At 65.2% G+C, this 17,415-nt stretch overlaps 4 protein-coding genes across 4 annotated transcripts in view; 1 reads left to right on the top strand and 3 right to left on the bottom strand.

The window, feature by feature from the left end:
- The window catches only part of EMIHUDRAFT_247061 (hypothetical protein), a gene marked incomplete at both ends in the record, with an annotated part of 1,293 nt that extends 1,235 nt beyond the window's left edge, over positions 1 to 58 (bottom strand). The window contains one exon of the mRNA XM_005765631.1: positions 21 to 58. Coding sequence (XP_005765688.1) covers positions 21 to 58 — 38 coding nt within the window. The remainder of the gene's footprint in view (positions 1 to 20) is intronic.
- Positions 59 to 1,532: 1,474 nt separating this feature from the next.
- On the bottom strand, positions 1,533 to 2,495 carry EMIHUDRAFT_247060 (hypothetical protein; the record flags this gene model as incomplete). The annotated part of the gene is made up of 3 exons (XM_005765630.1): positions 1,533 to 1,583; positions 1,737 to 2,042; positions 2,112 to 2,495. 3 exons carry the CDS (start codon positions 2,493 to 2,495, stop codon positions 1,533 to 1,535), a joined length of 741 nt encoding a protein of 246 aa, XP_005765687.1.
- A 5,023-nt stretch (positions 2,496 to 7,518) lies between these two features.
- Positions 7,519 to 12,111, bottom strand: EMIHUDRAFT_119928 (hypothetical protein; the record flags this gene model as incomplete). Its single annotated transcript, XM_005765629.1, has 8 exons — positions 7,519 to 7,816; positions 7,862 to 7,955; positions 8,124 to 8,228; positions 8,282 to 8,431; positions 8,570 to 8,733; positions 9,396 to 10,040; positions 11,243 to 11,324; positions 11,472 to 12,111. The coding sequence occupies 8 exons, from the start codon at positions 12,109 to 12,111 to the stop codon at positions 7,519 to 7,521; spliced, it is 2,178 nt and encodes a 725-aa protein (XP_005765686.1).
- A 4,486-nt stretch (positions 12,112 to 16,597) lies between these two features.
- EMIHUDRAFT_247056 (hypothetical protein) lies at positions 16,598 to 17,199 on the top strand (the record flags this gene model as incomplete). The annotated part of the gene is made up of 3 exons (XM_005765628.1): positions 16,598 to 16,744; positions 16,830 to 17,114; positions 17,191 to 17,199. 3 exons carry the CDS (start codon positions 16,598 to 16,600, stop codon positions 17,197 to 17,199), a joined length of 441 nt encoding a protein of 146 aa, XP_005765685.1.
- Between the last annotated feature and the right edge of the window lie 216 nt (positions 17,200 to 17,415).

The following is a 17,415-nucleotide window of genomic DNA, read 5'->3' as shown; positions in this document are numbered from 1 at the left end:
CATAGAAGTGAATGATACACCGTCGCAGGTGGACTGTCGGCTGCGAGGACGGTCGCATTTGCGCGAGGCGAAGCGAGCATTCAGACGCGTTGCATGCGCCATGACTCGCGCCACAGCGCGTGCGGGAGCTCCTGGCTGAGCGTTGAGTCCAGGCGAGTTGCGCTGGCCACTATCGCTACGCCGAGGCAGCCGAGCTGACGCGCCGAGGCGCCGGCCAGTCGCAGCCGTGAGGCATGCCACAGCAGCAGAGGCACCTGCCACCCATTGGGCGGGCAGAGAGAAGGCCAGGGCAGCACTGGCAAATGCAACGCGCCTCATGTCGGAGAGCGACCGTGCCTCGTTCGCCGCTTATGATGTAGAGTTTGTTGCAGATATTTCACGTTGTAGAGCGCCTCTACATCGCTCTACAACGCAGGCACTTCGTCCCGCGGCGGATGTAGAGCTCTACAGCTCTACAGCGCTCTACAGCGCTCTCCAGCGCTCTACATCTCTACAGCTCTACAGCGCTCTACACTCTACATCCTCTACACCCTCCCTCAGGCCCTGCCCCGCCCTGCCCTGCCCTGCTCAGCAGAGAATAGGGTTGTCAAACGTTAGAAGCTGAACAAGTCCAATCGGGAGTTGATCGTTGCTTCCCTTTCGCGAGGCGGTGCGGACTGCCGGAGGCCTCGGTCTCCCCTCTGCCCGTGCGACTTTCGCTAACTTCCTCAGCGTAGATCGTCTCTCTTCGGCGCGCTCGAGCACGTTTTGGCACCAAGAGGCTTTGATTCTTACGACCCTCACCCGCCAAGGCAGGTGTGCACTCTGCTAGTACTTGTGTACTCACACCACTACACTGTGGGGTGTGCCCGAGCATGATGTATGTGCGCGTCTGTGTGTGTGTGGGACAGACGTTGTTGTCCTATGCGCGGGGCCTCCCGCGGGGACCGAAGACGTAACAGCAGCAGCAGCAGCAGCAGCAAGAGCTGAACAGTGTTGCTATAGTGTTAACAGTACCAACAGAACAACAGTGGGGCTCCCCAACAACAGTAGCTAACGTTAGGCCGACTGAACAACAGTAAGGAAGGCCTGGCAGTGACCCACGATGATCTCTAGTGTCCAGTGCGGGTAATACCCGAAAATACCCGGAAAATCCCAGGTATTTTCGGGTTTTACCCCCCGGGTTTTTGCCATTTTCTGCTTGCTGGCCGCTGAACAACAGTAACAACAGTAACAAACAGTAACAGCATGGGCTGGGATGAACACTTGAACAACACGTTGAGGATTTCAGCCAACAATAGCGCAACTGTTAGGCCTTAGGCCTAGGCGCCCCAAATTTAACGTTTGACAACCCTAGCAGAGAACACAGAACCAGTGACAGAAGACCGAGCTCGGGGGCCAGACGCCCTTTTACTCAGCGGCTACGACACCACCCACGCGCCACCTAACACCGACGCCAACGCGCGGAGCGCAATTGGCCTTGCGCATCGTTACTGGTTACTCCTAACTCCACCCTCTCTCGCATACAGTCGAGAACAGTAAAAAAAACGTTTTCAGCACGTGGCCTCGAGCACGAGCCGGACTCGCTTGCCCAGCGTGAACACCTGCGCCATCACCGGCTCCGTGGACCCAAAGTTGAAGGCGAGGCTCACGCGCAGTGGCACCTCCCCACTCTCTTCCGCCTCCGCCGCCGTCTCCGCCGCCGCCTCGGGTGTCGCCTCGGCCGCCGCCTCGCGGGCCGCCGGTGTCGGGAGCACAAAGTGCGGCACGAAGCTCGGAAAGACGATGCACGTGCCCGGCGCCGGCTCAAGAAGCAGGTACGGCGCGTCCGTCGGGCGAAGCGGCGGCGCGGCTGCCAGCCCGTCAGTGGTGGCGGCGGCGCGCACGTGAATCTGCCGCTGGTCGGGCGAGAGCGACTGAGGCGCGCTCGGCAGCAGGGCCAGCCGGCCGGCGAGGCTGCCACGCGGGCTGCCGCCGCTCGCATACACGACGCCAGAGTAGGTGCTGCCCGCGTGTGTGTGGAGCGCGTTCCAGCAGCCCGGCGGCAGCGCGTTCCACCATGCCTCGTCTGCCGTGGTGAAGATCGGTGGCCGCCGCAGCGCCGCCGCCTCGGCGGCCGCCGCATGGCGCACGGCGCAGCGCACGAGCTGCGGCAGCCCAGTCTCGTGCACCTCGGGCCGTTCCCACAGGTCGCGGGCGCCATGAAAGCCACCGACGTTCGAGGCCTGATCGCCAGAGCTGCCGCGGGAGCGCTCTTCGAGCGCCAGCGCCTGCATGCCCGCCGCGAGCTCCCGAGCCAACACGTGATCTCGCAGCCTGAAGCGGTGGATGGCGACACTACCCTCTGCGCGGCCGCACCAGAGCAGGTCGTGCTCCCAATCCCGGGAGCAGGCATGCTGCCGCTCCCACGCCGCCGGCTTGCACGTGTGCGGGAGCTCATCCGGCTGCTCGCCCTCCCATGGCGGAGCGAGAACCTTGGAGAGGAGCGCGAGCGGGTCGTCGAAACTGACCCACATTCCTGCCGAGGTACTGGGCCCGCGTCAGCTTGTTCTGTAGCACGTCCGCCCTGGGTTCCGGCTCCTAGCCGGATAGGGGGTCTGTGCGGACTGGCTGGCCCCTCCCAGATAGGTAGGTAGGTTGGTCTTGTTTGGCCCAAAAGGGCCCTGCAATAGATAGGTACCCCCTACTGTATTTTCATCTTTTTTCGCTTCGCTGCGCGGCCTGGGGATAGGTAGGTACGTAGGGCGTTTTGGCGCGAGTCAGTCCCAACAGACCCCCTATCCGGCTAGGAGCCGGAACCCTGGGGGGCCGCCTTCCGGAGGATCTCACCCCCCTCCCGAACCCCTGGGGCCCGCCCAGAAGAACACACACCTGGGTTCCGGCTCCTACCCAGATAGGGGGTCTGTTGCCTACGGTTAGACCCCATGCAATAGGTAGGGAGGTCCGGTTTTGACCGCCCCAGAGGGCCCCGTTGCCGCTGTGACCCGCCACATGCCTCCACGTCACGGTGTGTTTGGCGCGAAGGCGTCGCCAGAGGGAACGAAGGCGCTCCGCTAGCTGTCTGTTCGTTTTGGGGGTCACCCGCCCCATCATGCATGCCGCCGCGTACTCGCTATCGGTCCGCACTAAAAATATTCTGCCGCCACAACGGCAAAGTGCGGTGCCCGCCGACCGCCGACGATAGGACGGGACAGACATGCCCTGGTCGCCCGCCTGGGCGCATGCTCCGTGCTCGCTGGTCCCCAGCGTAAGGATGGGCTCGGTCGGGTGGGAAGGGGGTCATCACTACAAGCTGGTCGTCGACCTGGACCACTGGAGAGATGGGAGCCGCCTCTACATCGATGTGAGCGGAGCAAACGGCCCACGCGGGGTGAACGCCGTGCGCAACGTCGCAGTCGGTCAGGTGTTTGGCGGTCAGGGTTGGGAGGTCAAGCTGCTCCCAGCACACCCTCACAACACCACGGGGCGCAATGTGCGTGGTGTGTCGGTGTGTGTCGGGGTCGTCCGGAGCGTGTGGCGGCGCCGTTGCATGCAGCGACTGCTCCACGTGCCACGACTGCTTTGACTGCCGTGACTGACTGATGAGTGCCACGACTGCTTTGACTGACGTGACTGACTGATGAGACATGAGTGCTGATGGATGATCTCCGACAACCCAAAACCAAAATGCAAATGCGGAGTGGCGCCACTTTGGCGTGCAGATCCTGCGTCTCTCACTGCCCGAACAACAGAGACGGGTACCGCCGCAGTCCCACACTAGTATGGGCCAAAAGCGTCGAAAATGTCCCAAAAAGCGTGTCTCGAGTTTGTTGCAGCCCCACAGCCGGCGCGCGCTGCCAGGAAGCACCGCTCGCGTGTCGGCGGCACTCCCTGGCACCCAGGGAGTGCCGCGAACCGACCAGACCGATTAGGCTCGACGCCGCGCTCGCTGTGGGGCTGCAACAAACTCGCCGCCGAACGTGCCACCGACGGCGTCCTGGCGGAGGTGATGGAGTGTGAGACCTGAGGCTGCGGAGGTGACGCCTGAGGTACCGGCCCGTGCACAGCGACTCAGCCGGCGACCGCCACGGGCTCAGACGAGACTTGTCGACGCGTTCCGGCTCAGCTTCACCGTGGTCATCGGGCGTCTGTCGACGTCAGGACCACCCATACAGCTCGCGGGTTTGAGGTCGCAAGAGCCAAGATGGTGGCGTTTGGACATCCCAACCATCACACAAGACAGCCTGTAGGTGGTGGCGGGACGGCGCAGTGTTTGTGGCACTCGGCAGTAGGCACCCGCGGCACGGCCCCGCTGTCGGCTCTCGCTGGCTGCGGAACCGGCCCCAGAGGGGGACGGTCCGGGCGAGTGTGGCAGCTCCTGCGCTAGTATGGGCACCCTCTATCATAGCACTACTGATCCCGGTCATTAGAGCTGCCAGGGATAGCGTCAGGAGCCGGTAGGAGTCAAACCCCCTCATATTTGAGACATCGTGGCCCATATACTCGCACAACGAGCCATCCGTCGCGCTCTGCGGCCGGAGCGCGGAGAGAGGCCGGGCTGCTCGGCGTGAGGCGGGCGGGATATGGCGGGATATGGCGGGATATGGCGGGATATGGCGGGATATGGCGGGATATGGCGGGATACGGTCAGATATGGAGAGATACATCAAGATACCGCAAAAGAGAACCGGCCAGCCTAGGCCTGCCGCGCGCGAGGTGGACGTGGAGCGGGGCGCGCTGTCTCCGCAAAATACGTCTTTAAAGTACAGCAGCGCAGTCCCACACATGCACATGGATCTGAGAGGGTAGACTAGTCGGTGTGGCGCTACACAAGCGACGGTCGGGTAGACGGACGGCCAGTAGCACATTCTCGAGCATTCGATCACGGAATTCAAACACAGAACTCAGAAGCACGTCCTCAGTCGGTCCGCCGAGGACGATCGTGCACGTTTCAAACGCCACCCCAAGCGGCAACCACGCGCCGGCAGAAGCGACGAGCCCGACGTGCGCCCTCACGCCACCCGTGCACGTGCACGCAACACCCACACCGCAAGATTGCAGACCGCAGCGGGCCGAGAGCAGAGGGGCCAGAACCGCGGGGGCGGCAACGCCGGGGGGCCGCGCGTCTCTCGCCTGGCGTGGCGCGCGGTGCTGACCACCGGGCAGGCCGCCCAATCGGCTCATGAGACGCGCCGCCGCGTCACTCGCCCTTGCCCCCCTTTCGCGCCAGCCACGGGAAGCCGTCGAGCACGACCTGGGCGGGAGCGTGGAGAGGGCGGGAGCTGTGGAGAGGGAGCCGTGGAGAGGGAGCTGTTCAGGGGGAGGGGGGCGTGACGGGTCGCGACTGCCTCCTCTCGGGCAGCCTCGCGCCATCTCGCGTCATCTCGCGCGGTCTCGTGGCGATCTTGGCCGGTCTGCGACGGACCTTAGCGAGTGCCGCTGAGTTGAAGGTGAGCAAGAGCGGGCCGTTGAGGGCGAGTATGTGCATGGGCAGGCTCATGCCGCTCCACTCGCGGTAGACCGGCACCTGCTCGCAAGCCCTCCTTTCGTGCGCTCCACCGACCCTCTTTCCTTTCCGGCCCCACGCCCGGCGGAGCAGGCACGTGGAAGTATGCGATGAGGAGGAGCCGCATCGGCAGCCACGCGGCGAGCAGCAGCCTGACTCACAAGCGTACCCTCCCTCACCATGGGGTCCGGGGAATTAGCCGCCTTGGAGGCGGGCAGCAGCCAGCGCAGCAGCGTGTAGCTCGGCCGGTCGTGCGCGCCTGTTGCGACGGGGCGAGGAGTGCGCCTCGGAGGTGCCACAGCGGTGCCACAGCGGTGATATGCCACAGCGGTGCCACAGCGGTGCCACAGCGGTGCCACAGCGGTGCCACAGCGGTGCCACAGCGGAGCCACAGCGGTGCAAGTGGAGTGTGTCTCGGAGGTGCTGGGAGGGTCTTTAAGGCGCGCTCGCACCGCGCCACTCCCAGAGCGTGACCAGGTTGTTGACGGGTACGGTCGCCTCGGACATCTGCAGGATGCAGGTGTACCTAACTCGGGGAGTAGTTGATCATGCAACTGGAGGGTCGCCTCGCACGGACATCTGCAGGAGGGACGTGTGCCAGACGGCGCGCGGCACGCAGCAGGCGATCCAGCTCATCGACGCGCCTACTCTCGGGAAGCCTCGGTCAACCTGGTGGTGATCTCGCGGCACGCAGCAGCCGATCCAGCTCATCGACGCGCCGGAGATGACGTGGTGCATGAGCAGCGGGAGGAGAGGCTGGTAGCCTGAAGCAGGCTGGCGGGGGTGAGAACAAGGAGCGTCGGTGCGTCCGCAGCGGCACAAGCGGCGGGCGGCCTGAGTACGCCAAGGTGAATTTCAGAGATCAACTTGGTGTGTCAGTAGCAGCAGAGTGGCTGGCGGCCGGTCCGCAGCATGTTGCGCACGTCCCAAACAAAGTAAGCGACCGAGACGCAGAGGCCGAGCGAGCCGAGCAGCGGCTCCTCGCCGCCGACGCCGATGTCGCCGTCGCCGCGCAAGAAAGTGAGCGTCGCCGTGCTCACCACCACAATCGCGTGCAGACCGCTCACCGCGAGCCCACCTGCCGTAGCGGAAGCGCGTCCCGGACGCCGAGGCAGTGAGCCATGAGAGAGTGTCGGGGCGGGCCACGAGCGAAGACGCGCCACGCGGCACGGTGGCGGTGGGCGTGGGAGGGCGTGGCTGCAGGGTGAGGGACAGGAGGTGTGTCGGGAGTGCTGCTCACGGATGTGCAGCGGCACGTCGACGCCAGCGGCATCGCTGGCGAGGCGCGCGAGGAGAGAGACGAGGAAGCAGCCAAGAAAGGCGACGCCGAAGGTGGCGAGCTTGATGTCCCAGTGCGGGTCGGGATCAGCCGACATATGCGGCGAGAGGCCGAAATAAGAATTTTACAATACCCCGAAATAAGAATTCCTGCCTCTTTGGGTTGTCTGTTATGAAGACTGCCAGCGACAAGCTGGAGGCAGGTCGCTAGACTGAGATGAGACCGCCAGTGGATGTGGGAGTCCACCGCGCACCGCGCTGCGAGCCTGTCGTGTCCCTTGTCAGGAGCAGGAGAGCCCCACCTGTCCCCCTGATCGTCCTTCCAAAATCCTGCTCGTGCAGGTGGGGACCCTGTCCTCGTCCCATCCCTCGTTTGGCGTGTCTGTTTTCTTTCTTTCTTTCTGCTTTCTTTCTTGAAGGTTGCAGCGAGAATCGGAGAGAGACTGCGAAGAGAGATAGGAAGAGGCAGACTCCCTAGGGTGGGCGACGGCTAGCGCACCACACACCTCTCCTTAAAATCCCTGTGTGGTGGCGGCGTGCCGTCCTCCCATCCCTCCCTTGGGTTGTCTGTTTTCTTTCTTTCTTTCTTTGCTTTCTTTCTTTTTCACGGGTCTGGCGGCAGAGAGAAACAGCAGCGCTCGGACCGCCACTGCTGTACAAGTACTCCACCTACCACCTACTCACTGTCATCTCGTTCCCGTCTACCAGAGACGGGTTACCACGGAGCTTCAGCTTGCCCCGCAAAACGGTCTGCCGAACGATCTCCATCAGTCCAGTCACCCGGCGCGCCATGCGAACAGGCTCCCGCCGCAAGCGCCGAAGAGGTACCCGTCGCGCCCCCATGCCAAGACGAGCTCCTCTCCGCGTCTGCCGTCGGGCAGCGTGCACTCCGCCACGGGGCGGAGGGAGCCGGCGTGGGCGGTGCCCTCGCCGCCTTCGCGTTGGTCCAGCGAGTAGAGCAGCACGCGGCATCCCGCCGCCGCCGCGACGATGGTGGCGGCGACGGCGGGCTCGGCGGGCGCGAAGCCGAGCCACTCGACGGAGGACCGGTGGCCGAGGAGCAGCGTCGCGCGCCTAATCTCGGACAATCTCGGACACTCTCGGCTTCGTCTCGGGCACCGTTGGCCGAACAGCGGCGTCGCGCGCCCGTTGCGCCGGACGGGCGGCGGCGCACCCGGCGGGCCGATGTCCCACACCACGGCCGACCGCCCGCCTACAGCCGAGAGGTGGCCGCGAGCTGGCCGAAGAGTGGCCGATGCCCCCAGCCACGGCGGACCGGCCGCCTGCGCTGGCGCAGAAGCGGCCGGACGAGTCCCACGCGACCGGACCAACCTAAAGGTTGTAACAAGCCGTCTCCCCTCCACCCGCACTCCACACACACATATCCCTCCCTGGCTCCACCCGCTCGCCTTGCGCTCGTAGCCGCCAAAGAAGAGAGCGGCGCCCCCCTCGACGGCCGCCTCTGCCTCGCTGGCCGGGCCGACGCCTGCTCACCGCCATGCGGGTGAGGAGACGCAGCTCACGTGCACAACCCTCTACCTCGCTGGCGCGGGTCGACACCGCCGTTGTCGCCGCCGTCGCCGTTGCGGCTGCCGCCGGCGTGGAGCGGCCAGAGGACAAGGGTGCAGTCCTGCGCGCCCGCCGCGGCGTAGCGCTCATCTGGCGGCAGCGAGAGCGCCTCGAGAGGGCCTGCAGGAAAGCTCCGAGGAGGGTCGGTGCGGGCTCGCGGCCCGGGGAGGACGGACGCGCCCCGCCCTCATGCGCCACCTACGGGAGCCGGTGCGCCCCGCGGCGGTGAGAGCGGAGAGGCCACCCGCGAAGGCCGACCGCGAGAGAAGCGGGCGACGCCCTTGAAAGGGAGCAGTCGCGCTGGCGCCTCGCCGAGCCCGAAGCCCTCCCAAACGGAAACGCCGCCGTACCCGGCGGCGCAGAGGAGGCGCCTCTTTGGCGCGTGGACCAGCGACGACACGGCCGCCGCGGCGCGCAGCCGCCTGCGTCGTGCACGTCCCGTGCTCCTCGCCGGTAGCGGGGGAGATCTTGGGCTTGCGTCGCGCCCGCCGGCGTCGGGGCGGGGGTACTAGTGCGGGCCCGTGCCGTGCACTGGGAGCAATCGCGTGAGTGCGCGGGCATTTGGGAGCAGGGACCACCGCGGGAAACAGCGGGCGAGCGGGAGCGGCGACTGCAGCGGGACGCAGCGGGACACAGCGGAGTGCTGTGGATTCCGTGTCGGAGCAAAGCCGAATCTGAAGACACGGGAGATGTGTCTAGCATCTCGGCGCAGCTGCCGGCGCGGCGCAGAGGCGCCAAGCGCCAGGAGGAAGATGGACCGGCCGGCGGCGGCGGCGAGCTGTCCGTGTGGGCCGCACGACAGGTGCGCCACCACGGAGGAGGAAGGCCGCGCCTAATCTCGCGGCATCTCGGATCACGGCCCGGCTCGGACAGGCGCCTGCGCGGCGGGCGAACGGCGCGCGCCCCTCCGCGCGCCGCCGCGTCGCACGGGAGGTAGGAGCGGTCGGCCGTCTCGCAGTGCAGGGCCCACGCCTGCCATCCCCCGAGATGTCCCCGAGATCATGCCGATCCTCTCGCAGAGGACGCCTGCACAAGCGCGGGCTCGCCGCCGCCGCTCCCGCCAGCGCACGCCCAGAGCGCGCACCTGCCGTCCTCGCCCGCAGAGGCGAGAGACGCCGCGGCCGCCTCGGCGCCGCCCGCGCCGCCCTCCGCGCCGCCGCCCTCCGCGCCGCCGCCCTCCGCGCCGCCGCCCTCCGCGCCGCCGCCCTCCGCGCCGCCGCCCTCCGCGCCGCCGCCCGCCTCGCCGCCCGCCTCGCCGCCGCCGCGCGGCACGAAACGCAGCGCCGTGACCGCGCCGCGGTGCGCGCGCTCCGAGCGCCACACCTCGGTGACCTCCCCCCCGCCCGCCGGCGCCGCGCGCAGCAGCATGACGCCACCGCTCTCTCCGCCGACGGCGACCGCAACCCCGTCGTCCGACACGCATAGCGCGGTGGGACTGGCGACAGCCGGCGAGGCGTGCAGCGAAGGCAGCGGCGCCGTTTCGCGCTCTGGCGCGGCAGCGAGAGGGCCTCCCAGGCCGCAAGCCGCGGGCGGCGCGAAGGGCGCTGGCGGCGAATGCGGCGCGGGCGGCGAATGCGGCACGGCCGCCGATGGAACAGCAGCAGGCGCGGGGACGAGGGGGGGAGTCACCGCTGCGCTGAGCGGCACCGACATTCTCATCGGCACAAGCCCGGCCGGCGCTGCAACTGGAGCCGCCCGCACGCAGACCGTCTTTCCGCTGGGGAGGGTCCTGGTGGTGACAAGCGCGGCGGGTCTCGGAGGTGTCTGGGAGGTGTCCGAGGAGACGCCCGGGAAGGCGTCCTGGTGACAAGCTCGGGCGGCGGCGGCGCGGCCGCGGCCTGCGCGCCAGCCTGCCCGCCCCCGGGGAGCAGCAAGTCCTCCTCCGCCTCGCCACAGACCGTGCATGCCTCCGCCTCCGCCGGACTCATCGCCGTCGCGTCCCACTCCGACGCGCCGGCGGAGTGCGCGCCCTGCAGCGTACGGCTCGAGCGCAGCAGCGTCTGCTCGCCGAAACGGTGGAAGAGCCGCACCTACCCGCGCGTAACCTCGGCTGATCTCGGCTGATCTCGGGCGGATCTCCCCTCAGCGAAGGGAGAGCCGCACCTCCCTCTGCCGCACCGCAGCGCCTGCGGCGAAGACGGCGTCGGGTGAGAGCGCAGCGAGACGGCCAGCTGTGAACCCCGCACCCAGCGGCGGCACGCCGGCTGCCTCTCGGCTGCATCTCGGCTGCCTCTCGGCTGCCTCTCGGCTGTCTCTCGGCTGCCTCTCCGCTGTCTCTCGGCTGCCTCTCCGCTGCCTCTCGGCTGCCTCTCCGCTGTCTCTCGGCTGCCTCTCCGCTGCCTCTCGGCTGCCTCTCCGCTGTCTCTCGGCTGCCTCTCCGCTGCCTCTCGGCTGCCTCTCGGCTGCCTCTCGGCTGCTTCTCCGCTGTCTCTCGGCTGCCTCTCGGCTGTCTCTCGGCTGCCTCTCCGCTGTCTCTCGGCTGCCTCTCCGCTGTCTCTCGGCTGCCTCTCGGCTGCCTCTCGGCTGCGTCTCCGCTGTCTCTCGGCTGCCTCTCCGCTGCCTCTCGGCTGCCTCTCCGCTGCCTCTCGGCTGCCTCTCCGCTGCCTCTCGGCTGCCTCTCCGCTGTCTCTCGGCTGCCTCTCCGCTGTCTCTCGGCTGCCTCTCCGCTGCCTCTCCGCTGTCTCTCGGCTGCCTCTCCGCTGTCTCTCGGCTGCCTCTCGGCTGCCTCTCCGCTGTCTCTCGGCTGCGTCTCTCGCCCTGAACGCGGAGGTAGTGCGAGAGGAGGGCGATGAAGCCCCACTCCATGACGCGGACGCGGACGCGCAGCGTCGAGACGCCCCAGTCGTGCAGCTGGTCCTGCCAATGCATCGATTGAACACTCAGCTCCTCCATTGCTCAACTACGAGCCGCCCCAGTCCCGCTGCCTCGTACAGCAGCACGTCGGCAGACCACAGAATCGCGCCCCGCTGCCGGAGCAGCCTGCCGGCGACGCCGTCCGCCGCGAGGCCGTCGCCTGGGGCCGGGGCCAGGGTCAGGGTCAGGGTCAGGGCACGGGTCGGGCACGGGGTTGGGGTTGGGGTGAGGGTGAGGTGTAGGGCCAGGGGCGCGGGGTGGCACTCGCCGCAGTGTGGCGATGCGACGGGAGCCGCGCCGCCGCCACCCACGGCGTCTGACGCGCCCGAGGATAGCGGCTGCACGGCGGGCGCGAGGCTGCCGAGCATGGCGAGCGACGCCTGCTTCTCGTGCTTCCTTGCCCAGCCGCGCGCGCCGCTGCGCGGCCGAACCTCGACGTCGCCGGCATAGCCGTCGCAGCGGAACGTCCAGTCGTAGTCGAGACTGGCGTCCTTTTGCGCGGCGCGCAGCCGCTCCTGCCACACGGCCGCGTTGGCGACGGGCACGCGCAGGTCCCGCGAGCCGTGCTCGACGGAGTCGCGCGCCCAGTGAAGGAGAGCGCCCTCCGCAGTAAACGAGACGGTCAGCCCCGACGCCTCGTGGGCGAGGGAGACGTGGTTGGCGCCCCAGATGGCGTCGGGCATGTGCATGCGAATGCCCATCACGAGCGCCGAGCCGCACATGCACGGCTTGAGCGAGCGACTGGCGCCGTGGACGCAAAACGGGTGGCTCTGGACGTCGCCGGCGGCGTAGGGGTCGGCCAGGCGGCGGCCGAGGCACAGCAGCTCGCTGAAGCCACTGATGGGCGCAGTGTGGCTGCTGAAGGCCCAGCCACCGTGCGACGCCTCGGAGCTCGTCAAATGCCCGTTGTCCGGCTCAGCACTGCCGAGCTTGGAGCGCCACACCATGCTCTTATGGGTTCGGACTTTTTGCGGGGTGTGGTATGGGGTCACGGTCCGCTTAGCAGAGAGAGAGAGAGAGAGAGAGAGAGAGAGAGAGAGAGAGAGAGAGAGAGAGAGAGAGAGAGAGAGAGAGAGAGAGAGAGAGAGAGAGAGAGAGAGAGAGAGAGAGAGAGAGAGATTTGAAAACGAACAATAAATTCTTCTCTTCTCTCCAGAGAGAGATTTTTAGCAATACCAAACAACTCTAACACTCACACCTCCTTTGGGGCCTGGAGCCCTGTTCACGCGCGCGCGAGACGTGCAGACAGGGTTGCCAGGTGAGAGCGAATGGCGCGGTTCACGCCTCGCACAACAGAGACACAAACAAGATCTCAACAGAGAGAGAGATGCGCTCTGCATGGTGGGACATAAAAGAGAGCGAGTACTTGGGCGAGTAGGCTGTGCGGTCAACGCTGCCGCGCGCTTTGTTTTGTTTCTCCAGTCCCGTGCCTAGTGTGTTACAAGAGATAATTTTGTATTTTTCTCTCTCTCTCTGATGTAGGCGGTCTCTCCTTCGCTACGTGTTCAACGACGTTGAACAGTGTTCAACCACGGCGCTGTTCACAGCGCGCGCGGACAGCCGATCTGAGAGTCTCCCTCCGCTGGACTTTTGTAAAGCATGCTTGTGGCAAGTTATGGACGCTAGTATCGACCTCAGAGACCCAAACCCGAATTAATAATTAAGGCTCAAAGTATGGTTGAACAACCGTTGAACAAACAGGTTGCACAACGAAAAGAGACTAGTGCGACCGCTAGACGGCGGTTCCCGCCGGCCCCAAGGCTGCCCAGCCCCAGTACCACACCGGCCACATACACCGTGGCGCTGGAGTCGGTCAGTGAGGCACTAGACGGGCTACGGAACCATGCGCGCGCCGGCCGGACAGGCTGCGCGCAGGGGCCGCGCCGCCTCGATTTCGCACCTCCGCTCCGCGGCCGGCTGAGGGGCTAGCTCGCCCGGCGACAAGCCCAGCCATCGCCCAGCGCCCCGTATCGACGGGGGGCACGCAAAAAAACCGCACCTACGACTAGGGTGAGCCCGTGAGGGCGTCGGTGTGGGCCGCGGGCGGGCTGCGAGGAGGGCGCGGGGGGGAGCATGGGAGATGCTCCACCGCTCGACGAAGACGCGCCCGACGAAGCCCTGCTAGCGGAGGATGGTCGATCCTCACCTACTAGCGTCGGGCGTGTGCGAAAAAGAGCGCAAATCGGAGCTCAACTCGCGCGCGGCTGGGAAAGGGGTGTGGCACTTCTCCGAAGGCGCCTCGCGAGGAGCTGCTGCTGCCCCCAAACGCGCTCGGGCAGCACGTCGGCGCGCCTGCGGGGTTGGGGAGGTGAAACTATGCTTGCTGGCACGCGCATCCCGCACCACCCCCACGTCCGCGCGCACCATGCCGCCATCCCACCTCACAGCCAAGCGCCATCGCCGTCGGACGCGGCGACGCCGAGCGGTGGCCTCGCAGACGACGAGCGCGATGAGGCCGCCGCGCCGCCGGGGTGGCCGGCGCGTGCCAGCCGCTGGCCCGTCCAGCGTGGCGGGACCGGCTCGCCCATCCTGGCCCGCGCGCTTGCCGACGCGAGAAGATCGCGCGAGAGGGCAAAATGTGGCAAAATGGCCCTGTTTGCCAAACCTTCACGGGAGGGCGCCTGGGTCTAAATTTAGTGCGGTGTGAAGTGTTTATGTACTGCATCTTTAGTGCACTTTAGCGCGAATTTAGTGCGAATTTAGTGCAACTTTAGTGCAAATTTAGCGCAAATTTAGCGCAAATTTAGTCGACTTTACATCCAGATTTAGCGAGGTTTAGTGCGTCTTTAGTCCAGCCGCGCAGTAGGATCCAGCCGCAGCCCCTCCCTGGGCCTCCCTCCCCCTCTCCCCCTGCAGTTCCCTGCCCACTCGCAAAAGTTCCCCGTCCCATCCCCAACCGAGCGAAGTAAACCTGCTGATATCAGCCTAAAAGGTGCTTTCCGGGCTGCTTCTCCGGGCCCGCCGAGCGGCAAAACGATTGCCGGGAAGCGTGGCGCATTCAACTGTGCTGGTCCTCCTCTCGGGAATCGGTGCTGTGCCTGTGCTCAGTCGGGAGATCTTGCTCTGGAGGGCGGCATATCTAGCCTCACTGGGAGCCTGCCTTTGGGTCATGAGGGCAGGGGCCAGGCATCTCCTGTGGTGCATTCTTGGCAGCCAAGGAGCAAAGCACGCGGCCCTGGCTAGCTGTGGTGTGGCCGGGAAGCCGTGCTAAAGGTGCGTGCCCGCACTAAAGATGCGGGACCCACACTAAATGTACTGCAGCTGCCCGCACCTAAAGTGAACTAAATGTGGCGCTAAATTGGAGATAAAACACACTAAATATGTGCTAAATTTGCACTAAATTTGCACTAAATTTGCACTAAATTTGCGTTAAAGTCGCACTATATACGCACTCGAACACGCACTAAATAGCGCACTAAACTATCACTAAAGTTCATTCACACGCACTAAATTTAGACCCAGGCGCCCTCCTTCACGGCGACTTCACGTCGGAACGAGTCGGATCGACGACTCGCCGCCTGCACCAGCGTGTGCGCCTTGCAATTCTATACAGAATCGATACTTGGTACGTCCTCTCAATCGCTCGTGGAGAGGAGCTACGGCCATTCTCCACTTGTGTGCAACGACGTTGAGACGGCCACAGGCTTTTTGTGAGACGCCACTCGCGGAAATCGAGGAACTTCGACTTTTCTTTTCTTGGGAAACGGGAGTGTTGGTTTAGAAGAGGCTAGCCAGCGACTGGACACACCGCTCACCGGCATGGGGGGACGCAAGCAAGGAAGGGATGGAGTTGGAGAGAGATAAGCACAGCGCTCGACTCGAGGCGAAAATAAAATTAAAAATGTATTTTCGCTCCCTCTCTCTCTCTCTAAACTCTCACTCAAAATCTCTCTCTCTCTCTCTCTCTCTCTCTCTCTCTCTCTCTCTCTCTCTCTCTCTCTCTCTCTCTCTCTCTCTCTCTCTCTCTCTCTCTCTCTCTCTCTCTCTCTCTCTCTCTCTCATGTCTCAAAATCCTACGGGAATGTACGTAAGAGCTACGTACACTGAAAATCTGAGGGCCCAACTTGAGAATCGTGCTTTGAGTTGGGTTGTTTCGTGTTGGGTTGGGTTGTGCTTGGGTTGGGTTGTTCCGCGTGAGGTTGGGTCGTCGGCGCGAAGGGTGAGGTCTCGACCGCCGCCGCTCACGCCAGCGGACGGCCACTGCCGGTGTTTTTGGCTTCGCCACCGTCCAAGGCGTGCGCCATGCGCTCGCCGGCATCGAGCGAGCAACGTGATCGACCGAGCGGCTTGCTGTGTGGCCGCCTTCTTGTGGCTCTCGTCGAGAGCGTTTTGCGTCCCGGCGGGTGGGAGAATGTGTGTCGTCTGAAGTGTCACTGTGTGCGTCACATCGATGTGGATAACAAGCACGGTCGATCCGTCAAAGCGATACACTCGTTCCTATCACGCTGGAAGGCTTGCACGGAGCTCTGTGCCGGCACACAGAAGAGCCGTGCGGCAAGAAGAGCTCGATGGGGAGCGAGAACCGTCAGATTTTCAGGTGTAGCCTGAAGTCCGTCGCGACGCACTCAATCCCTCCCGAGCGAAAGCCTGTGGCTCTCTCGAACTCGTCGATATATTGCGAATAAACTGCTCTTCCCGCATAAAGCCGTAGCTTGCAGAGTCAGAGGCGCAGAAAGGCTACGAGTGTTCGACGAGTCTTGCGAGCTGCGCGGTCAAACCTGGGGGGGGCTGACCGCATCAAGGCGGACTTCCGAAACCTGGGTGAGCACCTCTGGCAGTTCTCGCTCCCCATCGAGCTCTTCTTGCCGCACGGCTCTTCTGTGTGCCGGCACAGAGCTCCGTGCAAGCCTTCCAGCGTGATAGGAACGAGTGTATCGCTTTGACGGATCGACCGTGCTTGTTATCCACATCGATGTGACGCACACAGTGACACATCAGACGACACACATTCTCCCACCCGCCGGGACGCAAAACGCTCTCGACGAGAGCCACAAGAAGGCGACCACACAGCAAGCCGCTCGGTCGATCACGTTGCTCGCTCGATGCCGGCGAGCGCATGGCGCACGCCTTGGACGGTGGCGAAGCCAAAAACACCGGCAGTGGCCGTCCGCTGGCGTGAGCGGCGGCGGTCGAGACCTCACCCTTCGCGCCGACGACCCAACCTCACGCGGAACAACCCAACCCAAATCAACAACCCAACCCAACCCAAAAAGCACGATTCTCAAGTTGGGCCCTCAATCTCTCTCTCAGAAGCGGAGCACACACGAAGTCGGCACAACAAAAATCCCCTTTGCAGCCAAGCCTACCGGGCACCTAATTATTATAAACAACGAAGGTATGTATGTAGAAAGATGAACAACAGTCAGGCTCGGACGAAGGCACTAAATACTAAAGTATAAAGAAACCGGTGGTGCCCGCTTCATCGTCCTGCCAATGGGGAACCAGGCCTCGGCCGGCCGGCCGCCACAGGTGTCTCCGGAGCATTTGCGGCCGAGTCCGAAGGTGTCCCAGCGCGCCGAGTTTGACGAGCGCGCCCTGCGCCGCGCCATCCTCGAGCGCCGGCTCGCGCCGTGCACGAGGGTGCGCGCTCCCTTGTATATCACCCCTCCGGCTCGGCCCGCGAGCCCCGTGTGCCACCTCCACTCACGGTGCGCCGCGCGTGCAGGGCCAGGATGAGGCCTCGCCGCACCTGGACGAGTGCCCCATCTGCATGCTAAACTTTCCGGGCGGGCTGAACCGCTCCTCGTGCTGCAAGCAGCCAATCTGCACCGAGTGCTACCTGCAGGTGGCGCCGCGCATGTCGTCGCGCGGGGTCAGCTGCCCCTTTTGCAAGAAGGACAACTACACCGTGGGCTACTTTGGCCCGCCCTCCGCCGCCGCCCGTGCAAAGGCGAGGCAGGAGGAGCAGCTCGCGCTCGCCTCCGCGCGGAAAGAGCCCGAGCCGGCGCGCGTCACTTCCGAGACGCCTCGTGTCCCTCGCCCGGCGCCGCCGCTGCCGTCCACAGCCGCCCTCCCCGCTGCCCGAGGGCAACTAGACCCGCGCCACCTGCGCCGCGAGACTTGAGCACACGTTCTCATCGAGCACCCCTCTGCCGCGTCAATATCCTCCCCGCCCAGACGCGCCTCGCCCTGCTGTGTTTCGCAGGTGCAGACGCCGAGCAGGCCTCCGGCGGCCGCGGCCGGCGACGAGCCGGGCGCCGCCGCCGCGCTGTCTCCCACCACTTCGCACGCGGCGCCGACCCAAGCATCGG

This window comes from Emiliania huxleyi (genome assembly GCF_000372725.1).
Source record: "Emiliania huxleyi CCMP1516 unplaced genomic scaffold EMIHUscaffold_546, whole genome shotgun sequence".
NCBI lineage: Eukaryota > Haptophyta > Isochrysidales > Noelaerhabdaceae > Emiliania > Emiliania huxleyi.
Note: the sequence above shows the minus strand (reverse complement) of the source record. Positions and strands in the feature narration are given on the sequence as shown.